Source organism: Nothobranchius furzeri, chromosome 5 (genome assembly GCF_043380555.1).
Source record: "Nothobranchius furzeri strain GRZ-AD chromosome 5, NfurGRZ-RIMD1, whole genome shotgun sequence".
Taxonomy (NCBI): domain Eukaryota; kingdom Metazoa; phylum Chordata; class Actinopteri; order Cyprinodontiformes; family Nothobranchiidae; genus Nothobranchius; species Nothobranchius furzeri.
In genome coordinates this window covers 82,557,177-82,570,312 of record NC_091745.1, presented here as the reverse complement: position 1 = coordinate 82,570,312, position 13,136 = coordinate 82,557,177, and the positions used below count along the sequence as shown (strand labels likewise).

The 13,136-nt window shown below is 40.5% G+C and overlaps 2 protein-coding genes across 5 annotated transcripts in view; both read right to left on the bottom strand.

Moving 5' to 3' along the window:
- The window catches only part of ptdss1a (phosphatidylserine synthase 1a), a 28,896-nt gene extending 26,929 nt beyond the window's left edge, over window positions 1-1,967 (bottom strand). For 2 of the 4 annotated variants that reach the window (XM_070551286.1, XM_070551288.1), the window contains exons 1-2: window positions 1,405-1,899; window positions 6-97 (exon numbers count right to left, since the gene is read on the bottom strand). In XM_070551286.1, the coding sequence (XP_070407387.1) occupies window positions 6-97; window positions 1,405-1,685 (373 nt within the window). In that variant the 5' untranslated portion in view covers window positions 1,686-1,899. Of the gene's footprint in view, window positions 1-5; window positions 98-1,404 lie in introns of all 4 variants that reach the window. The other 2 variants (XM_070551289.1, XM_070551287.1) reach the window with 2 other exon arrangements.
- Window positions 1,968-9,602: 7,635 nt separating this feature from the next.
- On the bottom strand, window positions 9,603-12,332 carry LOC129164480 (membrane-spanning 4-domains subfamily A member 3). The gene is made up of 6 exons (XM_054744860.2): window positions 11,965-12,332; window positions 11,729-11,821; window positions 11,586-11,642; window positions 11,300-11,398; window positions 11,076-11,192; window positions 9,603-10,989 (listed from the first exon to the last, which is right to left on the bottom strand). Exons 1-6 carry the CDS (start codon window positions 12,124-12,126, stop codon window positions 10,960-10,962), a joined length of 558 nt encoding a protein of 185 aa, XP_054600835.2. The 5' UTR covers window positions 12,127-12,332; the 3' UTR covers window positions 9,603-10,959.
- Window positions 12,333-13,136: the final 804 nt, after the last annotated feature.

Here is a 13,136-nt window from a genome sequence, read left to right as displayed (position 1 = left end):
CTTACCATTAGGAAACGCCAAAACACTGATGACTAGGAAGAAGGAGATGACCAGAATGAGCCCCACCCAAACATTACTATCTTGATCTCCATCATCTCTGTAACCACAGGGTGGAAAACAAATATTCAACTATTTTGTAACCATTAGATAAGCATTCACTCAAATATCTATAAAAATATCATGCTCCCCAGTCCCCACAAAAATATCGCAGATTGAAGTGTGCAGATTTAGTTCCTCTAAATTCTGTAACTACAAATCAGACGTTGATACGTCGCATATCTGACGTCACCACAGAATCTCCTCTCCCCCAGCTTAGCTGCCATTTACCACATAACCAGGTTTATGTTGGATCTTCCATCCTGAAAAGAGGATTCAAATTTCGCTGAAGTTACAGCCATTTTCCCTCTTCTTTTCTCTGTGTCTGGTTCGATGATGTCAGTTTAGTGAGACGAATTTGTAGTCCTGGATGTATTTTCACACAAAACCAAACGTTTGCTACAGTTAGAAAAAAACTGCCTTTGTGGCATCAGAATGTCTTTAAAAGACAGACATATGTGAAATCCATGGCACAAAACAAGCGGCATTAGAAAATAGCGTTTTTAGCCCCACTGACTTGCATTCATTTTTCAGGGGACCCATGGTCCAGAGGTAGCTGGGCGTGACTCCCTATAGGGAGCCTCGTCAAGCCCATCTACTTACGGACCATGGGTCCCCTGAAGAACGAAAAAATGAATGCAAGTGCCTGGAGACACATTTTGATACCAAGAACGCGCTTATTTTCGAACTGAGGGAAACGGTATTTTAGGTTTTGTGTGAAAATAAGTCCAGGACTACAAATGCGCTTCACGAAAGTGACGTCATCGAACAACATGCTTCTGGTGCGTAATCATGCAAATTACGAACTTTTACAAGCTGATAAATCTCAAAGTACGTGACTGGCGTGGCTGAAACACCGATCACTACTTTTCATTTAAATTGCAGTACAACACAAGTGCAATCCAGGGCCAGCGGATTAGAAAATAGCGTTTTCAGCCCCGTTGACTTGCATTCATTTTTATCGTTCTTCCAGGAACCCATGAGCCAACCGGAAAGGGAGGAGACTTAGGCTCCCTATATGATTCTGCTAATTATGATGTAATTAATATATATTTGGTATAAAAGGTTTTGATTTAGTTTATGATTGATTATAAATACTTGACTTACTCAAATTGCTTAATTTTAGTAATAATATTTGGAGCGTATACTATACAACTAACATTACATGACATAGTTAAAGTTTATATGTGCCAATACCGATGATAAGTGTATGTAAATACTGGCTAACTTCGGGTCCAGGCGGTCTAAGCATCACTGGTGTTAGCCTAGCTTAGCTAACATTAGCGCTAACGTCTCAACCGGTCTCACCTTGTAAACGCGAAATACATCAAACTGAGCACCGTGCACGTCAGCAGAGTGATGGTGTGAGGTTTGTAGAAAAACTCTATGGTGATATCTTCAACCTGCTGTTCGTTAATCATCCTGAAATGCATTCTGTAATTCACATCATCCTTGCTCAAGGTGTGTGATCCGCTATACACGGAGGCCATCGCTCCGGGACGCAGGCAGGCGGCAGCTCCACAAAGCCAAAGGGAGTGATCCAAAACAAGTACCTTGAACAGGAACGAAACATATACATATATAAACATATGAAGTCACATGACTGCAGCTGGGAGAGGACAGAAGGAAAACGACAATCCGAAAGGGAAAGCAGAGCTCCACAAGGGCTGTTTAAAAGGGGCAATCTTCGCCAGCTAGAAGTGGGAGAGGCACACAGCTGCAACAAGACGTCGCATGGAGGTCCACTACTTGCCAGAAATTACGTCACCTCCATGGCTGTACCCGAATCGTCCGAATCCAGCAAGAGTACCTGGCTGCAGCAAAATGGTGAAGGTAGCGCTGCCGGAAATTACGTCACATTCACAGGAGGTGAACCCGTAAGTCATGTGACCTAGTTCTCCCCCCCCCCCCCCCCCATAATGGAAAGAGCTTCAAAATCAAGGTTTTTTTTTTTCTTCATTCAAACTGGATCAAATGTTTAATCATTTTTAGGATATTGAACCTGGAAGTCACGTGACCTAAAGTACTTTCGTCTTTTTTCCGACAATTCCTTATCGTTTTATTTATTTATTTATATTGATCAAAATCAAGTACAAACACCTCATAGAGGTACAGAAACACTGTGCAAAAGAACAAGATAACAGCATAGGGGAACAGAATAAGGGGCATTCACAAATTTAATTAAATAAAATGCAAGGCTAAAGGCATATGAGATTCAGTTCAAAGTACATGAAACATATACATGTTAGAACAAATTTTTGATCACGTTCAGATTTAAGAAGTCTCAATGACGAGTAGTAAAGTTGAAATTCCTTCAAAAAATGATCAAAACAAGGGGCAGCATTTCTCTACTTACAACAATGGATATGGTATTTGGCGAGCAAAAAAACAATACTCGCAGCGTCGGATACTTTTTTTCCCAGATTGTTAAAGCAATATAAAACATGGGTAATGTTGAGCTTGGGAATGTTAGCTATTTTAACAGACAACCAGTCTTTAATATCACTCCAAAATTGAAATGAAACGGGACACATAAAAATAAATGATCTAATTATTCTTCAGGACAATCGCAAAAGACACAATGGGATAATTCAAACTTAAATCGTTTGTGCAGAAAAACCCCAAAGCATCAAAATATGACGCTTGTGACCAAGCCTCAATATATGACGAATCGGGACGCTCCAGCGCGTCAGGAGACGACGATCAGGGACACGATGATGACGCACCGTCCCAGAGCGTCGATTAGAGCCCTGCACTGAAGCGCTAGGCCCTCGGGTCGGCCCGGCCCGGCCCGACGGCCCGAGGGGCGGGCTTCCGGCCAACGACTGTGCAATTACCTCGGACACGGGCCGGGCGCCTTTATTTTTAATCAAAATCATTAAAAAAATTAAAACACTTAAACGCAGCAGTAGAGCCCTGCGTGGGACTGTTTTCTTCATCCCGCTCCTGCCCGCTCCAGCTGAATTTCTGACCATTACCGCCTGCAACTGCAACGTGTGTGTTACACTCCCGCCCGCACCTGCAGCGTGCATGTCTACTCCCGCCCGCAACCGCAAAACTCGGAGAAATTATTACCTCACAATAAAAGAGATGTATTGAGTTTGCGTCCTCAACATGTCATTTTATAGGTTATCCGCTTTCACCGCAGCGCTGCGCACCGTTTCAATCAGGCTGTACAGCAGGATTTCCCCTCGTAGCGATATTTTCTCTAATTCTGATTGCTTCATGCTGTAGATCGTTGGAAAGCTGCTTTTATGTACTTTTAGGAACCGTTGGAATTATTTGAATCTGATCAGCCATTCAAAAGTTATAAAACGGAGCATTTTAGATGACAAACTCGCACGTCTCTGAATCTGTGTTGTGATTCGTTGCGCTCAAGACAGGGAATCCTGGTGGCTACCGTAATGTATTGTAAAGCACGGAAAGCCCTATTTTTTATCTTTTCAGCACTTTTGGAATTTTAATGATATCTTGAACGGTTCAGGAATTATGGTAATGAGAAGTGCGCATGTCCAATCCCGTCTGCAGCGACAGGTTGGTAATAAGAATATTGTGGCATTAACAGAGGGGTGCCAGCGGTCAGGGCTAGGGGGCCCCCCAACACAAGGGGGCCCCAGGCAGCCGCCGATTTATGCCTAATGGTAAAACCGCCTCTGGGTACAGGTGTTAGAATAACTTTATATATAGTTTATGTTTTGTGTTAAATTAAACTTTGGTTAGATATCCCCAATGATTTGGTGGGAGTATAGCTGCCATCTACGGTGGCCCTGAAGTGCAAACCACAAAAACAAATAACTTAAAGCAACAACAAATTGAAAAGCGCAAAAACAAATCACTAAACGCAAAACCAAATTGAAAACCACAAAAACAAAAAACAAACTGGAAAAGGTAGGTACCAATGCTGCAACAACAGGCATCACTGATTGGATGATGGATCCGTTGGCCTTTTGAAGCAAAAGTTGATCTGCCGAACGTGGTTATGTGAAAGAGCAGTCAGCGGGTGTGTGCGAATCCACAGGCAGGATGCTTACGAGTACGGGTCCTCGCCGGTCTAGCAAGGCCGGGTCATTGCCAGACCGCTAAGACCGGAACCCAGCGGCTCTGAATTCGGACAGTCTAGCCTTCACCTCTACGGTGACCCGTAGGTCCCGTCACAGCCGTGGCGGCAGCTACACGCAAAGGAAAAATGCTAAAGCTAGCGAAAATGGAGCAGGAATATTAAATAGCTACAGCAGCTTCACGTCCATCAGCAGCGTTTGTTCACAACCGTTTTCAGGTAAAGTAGTTTTGTTTATTCTAGAAGCTTTCAGGACTTACATGTTAACTTTAGATGGTTTCATGTATGTTTTAAGCTACAGAATGAACTTGTTAAACATACACAACACATTACTACAGAGTATTATCATGTAGGTAATTAATATAAACCAAATGCATTATAAATGCTGTAGAAACCTAAAAAGCTTAAAGCGGTTCAGTTTAAAGACATTTTTCGTTTGTATATTTGTTTTTAAAATTACATTTTAGGCAGAAATCACCCAGAATGAGTTTGTTTTGCAGGTCCAAGTTATTCTCGTGTGTGTGTGTGTGTGTGTGTGTGTGTGTGTGTGTGTGTGTGTGTGTGTGTGTGTGTGTGTGTGTGTGTGTGTGTGTGTGTGTGTGTGTGTGTGTGTGTGTGTGTGTGTAGTGTCATGTTGGGCGGAGTGGAGATGGTAGACCATGTGTGGTGGAGAGTTCAGGAGGCAGGAGAGCAGGCACGGATGAAATATAAAAATGGTTTTAATGGCGGAACGGGAGCGACAGGACAAAACAAGCACATGCACATACAATGATCTGACAAAGACTGGTACAAGGAGGGAGGTATGAATACACAGGGAAATCAGGAACACATGGGCAGGTTAACGAGGGGCAGGTGAGAACAATAAGGGCTAATCAGGGCAGGAGAGAGACACAGTCACGAAGGTAGGGGCGGATAGTGACAGTGTGTGTAGGGCTGGGCGATATGACGATTTTAGACCGTTTTACGAGCTACACATCTGACGGTCTGTCATTTTTGAGAGACCGTTTTATCACGATTCACAGCTCTGCTGTTGCATTTCTGCCTCTGAATGAAAAGGGAACTTACCCCAGGCGAATGACACGCCTTTGTTTGACCCTTAACCAATCAGAGTGAGTCATAGTAATATATTAGTGCCCCGCTTGTTTTCACCTTCACCTGTGTGTGAACAAACATGGCTTCGCCGCGGCTGAGCGACAGCGAGGTTTTCTTTCCGAAGAGGAACGCATGGTTTCCTTAGCGCGCAGCGCTAACAACTTAGTGACGTGACATGTCTCGGAGAAAGCGTAAAAACACGTTGGACGCTTCTTCTGAAGCAGGAAAATAACACCGCTTCTTAAGCAGAGCACGACGTCGCCTCGGCTCGTTCACCCTCTGCCGAGCCGGTGTCGGTACCGACTGAGCTCGGTCGATGGAGCTGCCCCGTGACTGCCTGATGGAAAACCAGCGGGTTTCATCAGACGCGTAAAGTTTCTTGTTTTTGTTAGGGACCCCTGTATTTTACCGCTCCCTCCTGCAGTCTTCCCCTATTAACATTTAACCCTCTGATGCATGAATTATGAAATCTTCAACCAAGATTTTTTAAACAATTTTTTTCATTCATCTTTAGGTGTGAATGAAACAAATTTCAACAAATATTTTTTGTAACATTTTGTTAATTTACAAATAATTTATTACATGTCTACCTCAGTGGACAGCGTGCATTCTGAACATGAAATATGGTGGCTTGACTTACTGAAGTCCAAATGGAGGGGCTCAAATGCAGTAAAGTCTTCAACAGCTGTGCTTAATAGCAAAAATAAAGAAATAACAATTTTGAGTACCTGTCCACTGTAGTGACCATTATGCATCAAAGGGTTAAAATGATTCTGTAAACTCCGTGTATCAATAGAAACAATCTCTGCCAGCTGCAGTAAATGTAGTCTCCAAATAATAAGAGGTGCATTCACCTGTGTACCTCCTTTGATCCACATTAGTGATATTTTCAGCACCAGAACAGGGAAGCAAAGAAAGATTCCTGAGTTTGTTAGTAATTTTATTTATTAGGTGCATCTAACCTGTTCTATTTTTCTCTGAAATGAGATCAAATCAGTGCTTCTATGGGTTGTCTCCAATCTGCACTGGAAAATTTTACTTTATTTAGAGACTTGTTGCAGAAAATATTCAGAATGCGCAGTTTTTTGCTACCACAAGCGATCTCTGGTCCAGCCGCACATCAGAGCCGTATTTGAGCTTAACTATCCACTACATGAGCAACTGGGAGCTACATAGTATTTTGAACAAGTTAATGTTTTCACAATACGTTTGCAATTGACATGTTTGCACTTTAAATATGTTACGATTTTAGTTTATGTTAAGTTACTAGAAAAACGAGAAAAACTGATTTTTGTAATTGTTTCTCTCAGAGCTTTTATCATCTCTGGTGTGAGTTTAAAATATAAGTGTGTTAGCACTGTGCTGATTATCCCTAATATGAATAAATGTTTATTTATTCAATGTTTCTCTTCTTTAATACGCAATTGAAGTTATGCTATTCATGGATAAAAAAATCGTGATAAAATCGAAATCGTGATAAAATATTGGAAAAATCGTGATATTCTATTTTTGCCATATCGCCCAGCCCTAAGTGTGTGTGTGCGTGTGCATGTGTGTGTGGCGAATTAAACTTGTCATTTGTTTTAAGGACAAAGGAGCAAAGAAGCGTTTTTATTAAGCTTAGAGGTGAAGAGTGAAGCTGTTTACACACAACCACAGAAGTTCTTCTGTGAAAAGTAGTTTTACATTCAGGGATTTACACAGCTGACACATTTTAATGAAGTAAAATGTGTTTGTGTGAAGAATATAATTTTTATCTTCTCATGTGGATAAATGTAAAAATGTGTTTATTGCCTTTTTGTCACCTGTGGTCTCTGATTTTCTCTGTAGGACTGCAGGTGTCCAGGGTCAGGAGAGGCTTTACCTGGTTGTCATCCTGGGAGAGAGGCCTTCTACTGTCATCATGTTAATGTTATTTAGCTGTTTGATATTTGAACACATTTATTAAAACAAATACTAACTGATAACTCTTTCTGGTCATTTATTTTATCACCAGTTTTATTATTACAGATGTTTTTGAACATGTTACATGAACAGAAAATGAAAAGATGGTAAGGAGACAAGATTATTTACAATACGTTACACTTATTTACAGATCAAAACCAGTATGGACCAGTTATGTACGGTTAAAGCAGGATTAACCTGAGTGACTCTTCCTGGATCATTTATTTAAACTGAGTGAGCAGGAAGTCTTTAACAGAGCAGCTGGATCTGCTGCAGGAGGATCCAGACGTGGATGGAGGGCTGGAGCAGACCCGTGGCTGGACGTTTCTGGTCAGAGGAACATAATACAGGACGGTCTGCAGAGAGCTTTGGGACGCTTCCTCTCACTGTCCACTCCATCGTCCATCTACAGGGACCGCTGGGCTGGCTCAGACGACGGCTGTTACGTCTCTGTGAATGACTTGCCTGTTAACAGTAGTGGTGGTCTGCTGGTACCTCCTCCTGGACAGAGCACCACTGACCTCCTCCACTCACATCTTCCTCAGGCTCATCCTCCAGACCCACAACTTCACCAGCACAGAGGCAGATGTGCAGCACAGTGCATGCTGACCTGTAATAGATTAAATAAGAGTTTGTTTTTTTATAGAAAAATGTGAAACAAAACATAACCTGCAGTACACTGGTTCTGTTCAGTTTTAAAGAAAAGCAGCAGGGAATAGTTAAATTAAAAACTACAGAGAATTTACATTTTTAAGACAGATCTAATCATTATTAGGCTTAAGTTGAATAAACAAATGCACATTGAAAACATGCTATTTTATTAAAAAGCCTGTTTTTTAAAACGTTTCACCCTCATTTGATGCAAAATAAGTTCTATGGTCCAATTTACATTAGAAAACATCCTACTGCATTCAACATTTATAAAGCATTTGGTTTATATTAATTACCTACATGATAATATTCTGTAGTAATGTGTTGTGTGTGTTTAACAAGTTCATTCTGTAGCTTAAAACATACATGAAACCATCTAAAGTTAACATGTAAGTCCTGAAAGCTTCTAGAGTAAACAAAGTTACTTTACCTGAAAACGGTTGTGAACAAACGCTGCTGATGGACGTGAAGCTGCTGTAGCTCCTTAATATTCCTGCTCCATTTTCGCTAGCTTTAGCATTTTTCCTTTGCGTGTAGCTGCCGCCACGGCTGTGACGGGACCTACGGGTCACCGTAGAGGTGAAGGCTAGACTGTCCGAATTCAGAGCCGCTGGGTTCCGGTCTTAGCGGTCTGGCAATGACCCGGCCTTGCTAGACCGGCGAGGACCCGTACTCGTAAGCATCCTGCCTGTGAATTCGCACACACCCGCTGACTGCTCTTTCACATAACCACGTTCGGCAGATCAACTTTTGCTTCAAAAGGCCAACGGATCCATCATCCAATCAGTGATGCCTGTTGTTGCAGCATTGGTACCTACCTTTTCCAGTTTATTTTTTGTTTTTGCGCTTTTCAATTTGTTGTGCGTTTAGTGATTTGTGTTTGTGGTTTGCACTTCAGGGCCACCGTAGCCATCAGAGACAGTTATACAATTCTATTTTAATCTGACATGGTTGTGCAAAGGCATGGTTGAAAGAATAATTTATGTTTAAGAAAAATATGGTTCATTTCAGTCAGCAGAGGGCAACGTTCTTATTAATATGTTTGTGTGTTAAGGCGCATTAAAACAAAGAGAACCATTTTCATCCAGAATTAAAAGTTTTACTGTAGGATTTAACCTTTCTTAACCCCTCTGAGTTTATACGACCAATGAGGTATGAAGGTTTCTGTTTTTTATGCTGTTTTCTGACGTTTTATGCTGATAACATGTTAAATGGAAATGATAATTAGTATTGATAAACATTATTGTTTTGCAATAGTATGTTATGAAGCCAGTTTTTGGAGTTAATAAGAACTTTTATGTTCCTTAATGTTTGTTTATTCTTCATAAGAATGTATTTATATTATGAAACTGATTGTTTTTTGTGTTAATTTGTACAGTTCTCACGGCATGGTTGATCGCACAAACGTGTCATTAAGGCCAGTTGACAAAGAACGCCTTGTGTCCATGATTCAACATGGAGGGAAATACAAAAGATATATTTTTTTGCTTGTCTAAAATAAAAAAATATTTATTTTGTTTTGTCACATTTTGTAGAGTAGCCAAAGTTTAATGAAAGTAAAATATGGTATGACATTTAACAAATTGGTCTGAGTCAAAGAATAAAACCAAATCAACAAATTTTGCATATTTACAAAAAAGTCTTACATCATTAAAATATGTTTGCTCAATTAAACACAAAATGTAGAAAATTATTTAATATAGTTATCTGTCAAAATTTACAAGATGAGAAACACAATAAGAATAAGCAAAAAAAAAAATAAAATCTTGCTTAAGAAACATTAAACACTTTAATTTGAAAGGATGCAAAAAATTGTGAAAATATTGCTAAAATGTAATACTGTCAAAATCTTTGAAATGAAAATAAAATGAGGTTGGTTTTATGTTTAATACTCACACCGCACCTCTAGAGAAGCCTCGAGTCGCTTCCTTTTACAAAAATGAAATTTTCTTTAAACGGTTTGCATCTCCAACTGTGTTGGAAGAAATAAAAAGTTTTTTAACAAAGAATCTAAACTGCAAACCTGAGGAAGTTCAACAGCATTTCTAGGATGAAATTAACAAGCAGCTGATTTGTAGGAGATTTCTTAAAGAGCAAATTGCAGGTTAGAGACTCCCATGAACCATTGTTTAGGGAAACATAATAGAAACTCGGTTTAAACATTTTTTTAGACATACATAAATTATTTAGGCTTTATGGGTTATTTTTGTGAGAGAGGTATTTTTTTTGGCCAAACCAAGTGATGTCATGTGAGGGAGTCCTGTTAGCACAGAGAAAACTTTAGATGTTTACAGTTATACTCATGATGGACTAAAACCATAAAGTTATGAGTTTGCTGCTCGCCCCAGAGGACAGAGACACATCTGTGATCTGGTTCTGGAGCTCATGCGGGCTTCTGTGAGCTGGATCATACCCAGAATCCAGCTCGACTGGCCTGCTGAGCCGCACGTCTCTTCTGGTGGTCGGTTCTGACCTGGTTCTGACGGTGATCTGAGTTCCAGAAATCGCATTGGTTTTTTTAAACCCCGCCTCGGGTCTCCGGAGCCCTGCGCGGACCTCCCTGTCCCGGTACCGACCGATGTGGGCTACAGAAGTCTGTCTTTTCAGGTGCAGAAACGCAAACTCAGGCACGGAGATAGAGGCGTTGTTTCTCTTGTCTGGAAACCCGTGGACTCGATGTCCAGACAGGCTGGAGTTGGTACAGCCTTCACACACTAGTTTATCAACATGAACACAACCCAACACTAGTAAACACACACACTGACTGGATCACATGACCTCTCTACCCTAAAGCTACCCACTCTCCACACCGAGCTGAGGCAGCACCGAGCGTCTAACTCCCTTTGGTTACGTCAGAGGTTCACATTTAGAAACAAGCTGCTGAGAATGGCCCGGTTCTACTAGAAAACTCTGCTGTTATGTATTTTAAAACCAAATATCCACAATAAGCTTTTTAAATAGTATTTTTGGACAGCATTTTATATAAGAAATTTGAACCTGCAATTTGCTCTTTAAAAATAAACTCTAAACATTTAACTATACAGAAATATATGTAATGTTACAGCAGTGAAACATGCAGATAAGTCATCCCGTCTTCCTACGGAAAGCGATTTTCACATTCATTCATCCTGTTTTAGCATTATGATGGGCTGCAGAGCAAAATGAACTGTTATTATATGGATTATGTTGATGATTTACTCATGAATTATCAATATGCATGAAGAGGATGACGTACCAAAGAGTTGAAATGATCCCTGCATACAGCTTTACTCAGCCAGAAGATTAAGAACAGAGCTATGATGCTTTCACCAACCAGGAGAAATAGCATTAGCCCTGTTAGTCCATCGTTTAACTAAAGAGAAAAGGAAAACTCAGAGTTCACAACAACAACAAATAAAGTCTGCTGTGCAATTTTAAAACAGCTTTTTCCTCAATAAAGGGTGATGTTTTGTAAAATACCGGGATATGCTGGACAGAACGGAACCATATCAAGTGGAGCGAAAACGCCACGAGGGACCAGAAGAAGCTGATGATGTTCAGAGAGAATGACAGCTTAGTCTGAGAAGTGGAGCCAACAAACAAGCTTCAGTTAGACTGTGGCAGCAGAGCATGCATCAGAGTGCTGCTTGGCCAAACCATCATCACCTCTAAATACAGAACAACCACATCATTACAAATAATCCATCACAGTCAATCAATGAAATAAAGAAACTTAAACCTGTAAAAATGCACAAACATCACTTACCACATGCATGTTTGGATGTCTTCCTGCAGCGTAGGACAGCATGCCACAGAGGACAAACTGATAAAACCAGAACACCTCATTTATTTTCAATGATTCTGGGTATTTTTAAATAACACAAATACTTATTTTAAAGCAGATTTTACCAATACACTCGGAACAGTGTAGCTCTTGCTGACAGGGCTGTCGCTAATCAAGCCCAGAGCGAGGAGAAACACACCAGCCATGGCTTGAGCTGCCTGATATGGAGGAAACAGCACCATGAACTGGAGCAGGAGTTACAGAAACCAGCTGTCATCTAGCACTAATATGAGTTTATTTCACAGCTTATTTAGAAATTCATCTTTGCTCTTTATGTCTGCAGAGATACATTTCTACTCACTCCGAGAGGTTTTGGCTTCCCTCTGATGGCAAAAATCTTGAAGTTGTCTTTGAACACACAGTTGAAGTTCTCCAGCATCAACTGACCCTCACCAGCATTCCTCAGACTCCCGATGTGAATGGTAATGATGATTGATTCATCACAAACAAAAGTTTTCCTCATGTTTACCTGTGGAGAATAGTTGGAACCAGCTCAGCGGATGTGATGAGAGATCAGTCAGCTGTGGAGAGTTTTCAGCTTCACCAGTTTTAAATGTGGTCCTTTCTTTGCTTGAATTAAGTTTGCTATGTTGTCTGATTAGTTCATCAAGGAAAGGACCTCGCTCGCTCATTGTGCTATGGCGCTGACTCTCCTCCGCCCACCCTCTCACCATCAACGCTAACCACTTCTCATCTCTGCATGCAAACATTACTGGACACAAAAAAATCCATTTAAATGGATTTTATTTAAATAAAAACATCTGTTGCAATATATAATTTTAGTTAAAAAAGACATAAAAAACAGAACAGATGCAAAAAAAAAATCTTTGATGAGTGACTTTAATAAACTTGCAGAGAACTTTGAGGCAGTTCCAGCGTGTGATGACCTCAAGTGAAAGTGCCTTTAGGGAAGTGGAATGCACGTCTGAAGAGTGAGGGTTCGGTTTGAGGCCGACAGTGAAAAGGACGCCGCTGAAGCCAGACAAGGTAAGAATCCGGGCTAAAACATTCAAATGAACTAGAAACGTTTTTGTGAACAACAGAGTTCAGCACATGTGTTTTGATGTTATTTATGTAAAGGCAAACATTTTTTCATTTAGCTTACATGAAGAAGGCAAACGTTCAGGTTTAAATCACCGTTTTCCTGCTGCATGTGTGTTTTGTTCGTTTTTGCACAAACTTGTTCTCATTTTGCTGCATGAAAGTGTAAACTTCCTTATTGTAAACAAATACTTTAAAACCTAAACCTTCACTTTAGTTGTTTTCATTGCATGGTCACTTCTCTTTTGAATGCACAGAAACCCTTCATGTACAATGTTAACCATATAAGGGAGGAGACTGAAGGTTCCTCAGATAACTGTGAAAGTCATTCATTCTTAATCATCTCACAGTTCCAGAAGCAGCTAAATAAAATTCCAATTTTCAAGAATGAAAGTGTCTTTGTGCATTTTAAGGTGCTTTGTTGCATGCTAA